This window comes from Ipomoea nil, unplaced genomic scaffold (assembly GCF_001879475.1).
Source record: "Ipomoea nil cultivar Tokyo-kokei standard unplaced genomic scaffold, Asagao_1.1 scaffold2704, whole genome shotgun sequence".
Lineage (NCBI taxonomy): Eukaryota > Viridiplantae > Streptophyta > Magnoliopsida > Solanales > Convolvulaceae > Ipomoea > Ipomoea nil.
In genome coordinates, this window is record NW_017619132.1 from 2,721,506 (window position 1) to 2,729,570 (window position 8,065).

An 8,065-nucleotide genomic window follows, 5' to 3' on the forward strand; every position below is an offset into this window, starting at 1 on the left:
CAATAATTACACCAACCATACAATATTACATAGCTGTCATATTTAAAGCTTTATAAAATTTCTGAAACATTCACAGCAACTTACAACGCTGAAACTGTACTCGATCTTCACACGCAGCCATTAATATACACAAGCTGGTGTCACTGAATTCGTGTGGAATTAGTCGAGTCAATTGAGATTAATGTCGAGTTTAAATTTTATAAGAATTTTTAATTTTGTGATACATGGTAATTATACAGAGCAATATTTTTTTAAAAAATATATATATTGATGTCTTAAAAGAAATTGTCGAGCAGATAAAACATAACTCAGATATAAATGCACAATAATTTTCTAATATAGTTTACCAATAATAATTCAGGCACGTGCATGTCACATGCAAAGCCAATATGCATGCCTGCGATGGAAGGAAACGTATAGCTGTAATTTTGCTGTCCATATTTAATGTGAATGCGAAGTAGCTAGACGTCTTTCCCCATCTAGCTATCATTTTTATGTTGATACAATTATTATAAGAGTGATCTTACCATTCCCTCATAACTTTACTTTTAAATATTTAAAAGTATTTATGTCGACATTACATGATTGGTTTGTTTTAATTTGTATTTGATTAATTAGTAAGTGAATCCTTTCAAAAATATATATATATATATATATATATATATTAGTAAGTTAATTAATCTTTCAATTTGTGATGGAACCATAAACCAAATCATAAATGAGCAATGTTACAAATCCCTTTTGTATTTTATCTACAAATTTTTTGACTTCCTAATATATATGTCATCATGTAATTGGTAGTTAAATTTATTTATTAGTTAGTAATAGGTTAGTCAATTTATTGACACTCAATGAATGAAATACACATATCATAAAGGAAAAGTTTAGAGCTAGTAAAACCAGGAGGAGAATTGAACATTTTCCTTCCTAAATAACTAATAAATATAAATAGTTTTAATGTTTCACTTTATAATGCATATAAATATTAGAAAGCTAGCAAATTTAAGAGCGAAAAACGAGTCATACTTGTTAACTATTCATGGTAGATAAGAAAGATTCTCTCAACTATATTTCCTAAACCCTAATTGCATATCCAAAAGCGGAAAGATTCTCTCAACTATATTTCCTAAACCCTAATTACATATCCAAAAGCAATCCATAATTGATCAGGGAAATTATCTTGTCAATATTCAAGCACTTGGGTTAAGACTAATGGTGACATTGAGAGATTTAAGTTATATTTTTATAAGCGAACATCTAATATTGAAAGAGTGATTTTACGTTTTTCTCATAAATTTATTTTTAAAAATAAGTCATATTTGTTAATTATTTATGTTAGCACGTACTACTACAGAAATTACATATAATAACAGTTTTATATCAAACCGATAAATAAAATTATAATATTGTTTAAAAATATTTAACGTCAATTTTCATAAAAAATTGACGTTGTATATATAACACAAATAAAAAAATTAAAAAAAATAATTTAAACTATACGACTTACATAACCGACATCGTATGGTGTAATTTTATTAAAAAATTTCATTGATTAAATAAAATAACGGCCGTCGTATTTAAAAATAAAATAAAATAACTAAACTATATGACATCGGTTAGTTACATAACTGATCGGACATCGTATAATGTCTTTTTTTATTTTTAGATAATTCATATAAGGTTGTCTTTTAACCGACATCGTATATTAAGTTTTTAAAGAAAAATAAGTTTGACTTATTACTCGACTACAAGTTTGACTTGCCAATTTGGATATCTGCGTCGCCATTTAGCTAACAAGTCAAATATATTGTCGGCACAAGTACTGCTCCAAATGGTTGACTTTTTCTATAATTTATTGTTTTCATTATATATATAAAAGATCAAATACAAACAGGTCTTCTCGTATGAACGTGCGACCATTTATATATATACTGGATCAAGTATGGACAAACATTTTTGTATGAACGTGTGTGGGTATGCACCACCAGATATGTATAAATGCACCACTTCGTGTCAAAAATGCACTGAGTGAAATGCACAAATGCACCACAAAAATACACCACACCCTGATAAATAAACTAAACATTTTGAAGTATATATTACTTTTTTTCATCAAAAGTATTACATTTTCCTTTATAAGTAATGTTGTCAAGTGTTGTTTTCAAAAATAAAAATAAAATATTGTAAGTGTTTGTTACTTATAAAAGGAAATGCAATACTTTTGAAGAAAATGTACGGAATAATACTTTTAAATACAAATGTAAAAGTATTACACTTAACCATATAAGTAATAGACATTTTATTCTCAATTTAGTATTACATTTCATCTTTACCCGACTCATCTCACATATAAGGATCCATAAGACGGACACACAAATTTTTGCTTGACGTCTAACCTTTTACCTGCAATTCTATTGTTCAAGAGACAACACGACTAAGAAGACATCAACTATAACTGGAGATCAATATTACTTCTGCTCCCGCTATTATGATGTTAAGCTTTTTGTAATTAAGAATTTTTAAATCAATGTTAGGCTATATTTATTGCAGATAATATTTATCCCGTGCACATTTAAAATAACTGTGAATTTTTCTCATCACGATGAAATTCAATTCAAAATTTTATTTTTTTAAAAGAGATGATTTTTTTTTTTTGAAAAACCATCGAAGAAGACTTTTATTAAATCAAAAGAGCAATACAATTGACAAATTATGCCCTGGACCCGTGTCCACAAAAAACGACGTCGTTTTTCAAAAAAAAAAATGCGTCATTTGGTTAAAAAAAGAAAAATACGCGCGTGTTTTGGCGTTAACGGCGTTATTTTTTTTTGGATTATGAATGTACAGTTATGCCGTTATGAATATACAGTTATGCAATTATGAAATTATGAACACAGAGCTCTAACATTATCAACTTACAATTATGAACACATAGTGATAAAATTATGACCATGGAGCTTTAAAATTGTGAATATAGAGCTTCGAAGAGTATGAATGTACAGTTATGGAGTTATGAATGTACAGTTATAGAGTTATGAATCTACAGTTATGGAGTTATGAATCTACAGTTATGAGATTATGAATCTACAATTATGGAATTATGAATGTACAGTTATTGATCGAATTATGAACAAAGATCTCTGACATTATGAACTTACAATTATGAACATATAGTGATAAAATTATGAACATAGAGCTCTAAAATTGTGAACATAGAGCTTCAAAAATTATGAATGTACAATTATGGAGTTATGAATGTACAGTTATGGAGTTATGAATGTACAATTATGGAGTTATGAATGTACAGTTATGGAGTTATGAATGTACAGTTATGGAGTTATGAACGTACAATTATGGAGTTATGAGTGTACAGTTATTAACATATAGTAATAAAATTATGAACATATACTCCTATAATGAAGCGGTCTGAAATTAAAAAAAAAAAAAAAAAAAAAAAAAAAAAAAGAAGAGATAACAGTGCCTAACGGCACTGTTACTCGTGTCCAGCATGCATGCTGGACACGGATCCAACGCATACCGATTGAATACAATCTGGTATGGAAGAAACCTAATAAAACTTTAGCTTTGATATATCACTACGTGATTGCTATATCACTAAAGCCCAATGAAAATCAAACTGAGGCCCATTGGATAATGTCCTATCAAGAGGATGTTCTTAGCCCAAACATTATTGTTTTGTTGGATTAAAGTCCATTCACTCATAGCCCAATAAGGCATTTGGGGCAAATTATGTTGTGCAACCGTGTTGTTGCAAAAACGACGTCGTCGGTGCTGCTCGCTACCTTTCTTCGCGGGAAAAACTGCGTTGTCGAACAAGAGGGAGAGTCACCATCCCCCACCGCTTGCTCTGCTTGCCGAGAAACTAGTCACCGCCGGACTGCTGTTGATTCGCCGGAAACACATAGGAGGGAGGTTACGTCTTGCTGCTCGCCGGGAAAAGGTCGCTAGAAGGAGAACCATGTGCCATGGCCGATGACAGGAACTAAACCAGTTGGAGACGAGGGCTGTAGTGCTGCTAGCCAAAGCTGGAGAATGACCCGTAATCTGCCCTGATCGCCAGGAAAACAGAGGTCGCCGGAAGCATGAGGGAGGTCACCGCCAAGCTTGTCGGTACTGCTGGAGGTCTCCGCCATCACCAACCACTTCCCTCTCCGGACACCAAGTTTGTTTTTCCTTAAATTACCTTTTTGTTCTTAAATAAAATATATGAAATTACCCTTTTGTCCTTAAATTTAACAGCTTATGGATAGAAATTTAATAGATAACCAAAATAGTTAACATTTTCAAAGTCGATGACTTAATTGGGTAAGAAAAATTGTCGATAATCAAATTAGTAATTTTGCAATAGTCGATGGACCATTTCAGTAATAAATTCTTACATTTTATGTTCATTTGACAATATATATTATTATACGAGTTATGAATTTTAATTTCATTTTCCACACATACTAATTTCATTACAGTAATACTAAAGTATCAGTTTAATTATACTATAGTTTCATTTGCTTTCAAAAAAAAAAATACTATAGTTTTATTTAACAGTATAATAATTTTTTTTTTAAAGTCAAAATTCCAATTTTGTACTAGTGTAATGCGTAAGTGCGTATGAATACGAGGGACGACCATGGACAGCGAAAGACCACTGTCTGCTTTACTTCCTTGCCTTACAAACCAGCCGTCAAAATCAGAGAGGCGTATGAATAAAGCTTTTCCCATAAACTGGTGTGTTTTTTATTCTAAACTCCAAACTAAAACTCTTAATTACAGCATATAAAATTGCTAAGCATTAAGCAATAGTAATAAAATACTCCAATATTTTGTCTTACCCACAATTTAAGCAATCTGTACGATCCACTCTCTTTCTCTCTGTGTTTGGTGCCTTTTTTTTACAGCTACTCTTCTCGTTCAAATTGTAAAGAGTCCTGTCTCTTCTGGATTGCAAATTGTAGAAACTATTTTACCCTGTTTTGATATGGGGAAGAGAAGAAAGTTTCTTGATCTTTAGTGTCACTTTGTTTTTCAATGGCATTTCCTTTTTCTTTCAGCTCTGCTGGCATTTTCTGTATAAAGATGAGTTCTTGAATCAGACCCACTTTTCTTTTTGAGTTTATTTTGTTCTCTTTATTTAATCCTGTATTATCTCTCTGTTTAAGAAGATTTCCAATAAATCTGTGTTATTCATTGGATCTGATTTTGAGAAGTTTGAGCTGAGAAATCTGTTTATTGATCTGTGTAGAATCTAATTTTTGGTTTGGGTTTTGTTTCCCATATGAATTGCTCTCCATTATCAGCTTTTGCTTTGCTGTTGTTACCTTTTCATTTTTAAATTGGATCCCCCCCACCATTTGGTGCCATTGATTTGTAAGGTCAGCTTCCCTTTCAGTAGGTGAATTCCATCTTGCCCTTGAAAGCTAAAAACTTGTCCTCTTAGTAGTGGAATTGATTTAGGGTTCTTGTGAACTTCAGCTCTATTGTTAATCAATTTGATTCCCCAGTAACCATCTTATCAACACTAAAGTTTGAAGCTTTAGAATTCTTCATTTTTCAATTCATTCGAATCTTGAGGCCTTCTCTGTATAAAGAACCTGAGTGTTACTATGAGGAAAATTGTGAATTCTCACTCAGGAAGGGTGTTCAGTGACAGAAAGTGGAAAGTTCCATTCTTTACATGTTTGCTTGTATCAGTTACTCTATTTAGTGCAACCATTTGTGCCCTATACTCGTCGACTTATGGTAGGGATCAGGTGGAATTCAATGTGATTCCATTTGATGAGCCAGAAGACTCGAGTGAATATTTTGTGGAATCAGATTTAAGATCAAGAGTGTCGAACGCAGTTCCAAGAACCGAACCCCCTAGGTTTGCTTATCTTATATCGGGAACCAAGGGGGATAGTCAAAGACTGTTGAGGACTTTGCAAGCGGTTTATCATCCGAGAAATCAGTATATTCTGCATATGGATCTCGAGGCTCCACCTCGTGAGAGGTTGAATTTGACAATGTCGGTGAAGAATGACCCTATTTTCCGTGAAGTAAAGAATGTCCGGTTAATGGAACAATCCAACTTGGTGACTTACAAAGGCCCTACCATGATTGCTACTACACTTCAAGCTATATCAATAATGTTGAAGGAAAGTTCGGATTGGGACTGGTTTATCAATCTCAGTGCTTCCGATTACCCTCTAATGACTCAGGATGGTTAGTGCTTTCGCTCTTTTGATACTTCTTTGATCATTATTTTGCCTCTTTAATGCTTTACAATTACAACAATCGTTTCTATATTCGTTATTTTGTTAATGTGGTACTTATCATCGTTAAAGAAAAGCTGAAATTGTTTTACTTTGAAAAAATCGAGAGTAGTGCTTGTTAAAACATCGCCATTGTTGCTGATTACTGCAGATCTACTTCATGTTTTCTCAAATTTGTCCAGAAGTTTGAATTTCATTGAAAACGGGCAGCTTTATGGTTGGAAATTGTAAGTTATTCAACACGGAACTGCTGGTACATAAGTATAATCTTCGCCCAATTATCATTAATTAATTTAGTTTAATGATGTTTTCAGAAGCCACAGAGGAAAGTCGATCGTAATTGATCCCGGTCTGTATTTGTCCAAGAAATCGGATCTTGCTATGACTTCTCAACGTCGATCACTTCCAACGTCTTTCAAGGTGTTCACTGGTAAGTTCTCTGACATGACTTTTTATATACTCCGTAGCTTTTTTTCTGCTTCGGTTTTACTCAATTTCATTCTATAACACAATATTTATTAATAGTATGAATTGAACTATATGTTGGCTCTGTTTGGCAGAGCTTATTTAGGAACTTATAGTTTATTTTAAACTACTAATAAGATATAAGCTCTGTTTAGAGTGATTGTTTTGTTATAGTATGTATGTTTCTTGAATAGTAAAAATAAACGGATTCTGGGCATTTGAGCAAGATGTTCGATTTACTGCACAGGCTCAGCGTGGGTAATTTTAACTCGCTCTTTCGTGGAATATTGCATATGGGGATGGGATAACCTTCCCCGGACCATACTCATGTACTACACAAACTGTATATCCTCGCCCGAAGGCTATTTCCACACTGTCATTTGCAATGCAGAAGAGTTTCGGGACACTGCCATAGGCCACGACCTGCACTACATTGCATGGGACAACCCGCCCAAACAGCACCCGATCGTGCTGACACTCAAGGACTTCAGCAAAATGGTGAACAGCAGTGCTGCATTTGCTAGAAAATTTCGCAAGGACGACCCGGTTCTAGACAAGATCGACGTCGAGTTGCTTGGTCGCAAGAATCGGTTTGCACCCGGGGCTTGGTGCGTTGGGGGCACGGAAAACGGAGGTGATCCTTGCTCTGTGCGCGGGGATGATTCGGTTTTTAGGCCCGGCCCTGGGGCGAAGAGACTCGAGGGCTTAATGCAGAAACTACTATCTGAAGACTTTAGAAGTAAGCAATGCATGGGAAGAAGTTGATCTGGGAGGCATGATGTTTGAGAAGCTCTTGCCAATTTTCAAATGCAAATAGTTTTCTCACAAAGGTGAGAATCTGGATAACCCAAAGTGTACATTGTTGTAACAACAGATCATAGTTAAAGTGTAAAGATTTTGGAATTTGATTTCATCATTAATTTTTCTTTAAATAAACTATGCTCTTCATATTTTAGTTGCTGCAGGCTTTCCCTTAAACCAACATAATCGATGATTAAATTGAGTCTAAACACGATTCAAGAGTTAATACCTAAGTTGGTTTTCAACTATATTGGTTTTTATTGATTTAGTCTTAAATTACTTTTTGTGTTTAATTGGGACATAGATTTCGATGATTGTTACTAATTGAGTTATCTACTTTGTTGGCTATTAGAATTAAAGACTAAATTGAGAAAAATAACTATAATTGATGACTAAATTAGGTAAAATTACTATATTTGATGATTAAATTAGGTAAAAGTAACTATATCCGATGACTAAATTGGGTATTAATATAAACAAAATTTCCAAACTATCATATCAGAGGACTTAATTAGATAAAATCATCATAGTCC

The 8,065-nt window shown here is 33.2% G+C and overlaps 1 protein-coding gene across 1 annotated transcript; it reads left to right on the forward strand.

Annotated features, from left to right (window-relative positions):
- Nucleotides 1-5,456: 5,456 nt before the first annotated feature.
- Nucleotides 5,457-7,644, forward strand: LOC109155903 (beta-glucuronosyltransferase GlcAT14A-like). Its single transcript, XM_019303593.1, has 4 exons — nucleotides 5,457-6,216; nucleotides 6,418-6,493; nucleotides 6,581-6,696; nucleotides 6,979-7,644. The coding sequence occupies exons 1-4, from the start codon at nucleotides 5,619-5,621 to the stop codon at nucleotides 7,494-7,496; spliced, it is 1,308 nt and encodes a 435-aa protein (XP_019159138.1). The 5' UTR covers nucleotides 5,457-5,618; the 3' UTR covers nucleotides 7,497-7,644.
- Nucleotides 7,645-8,065: the final 421 nt, after the last annotated feature.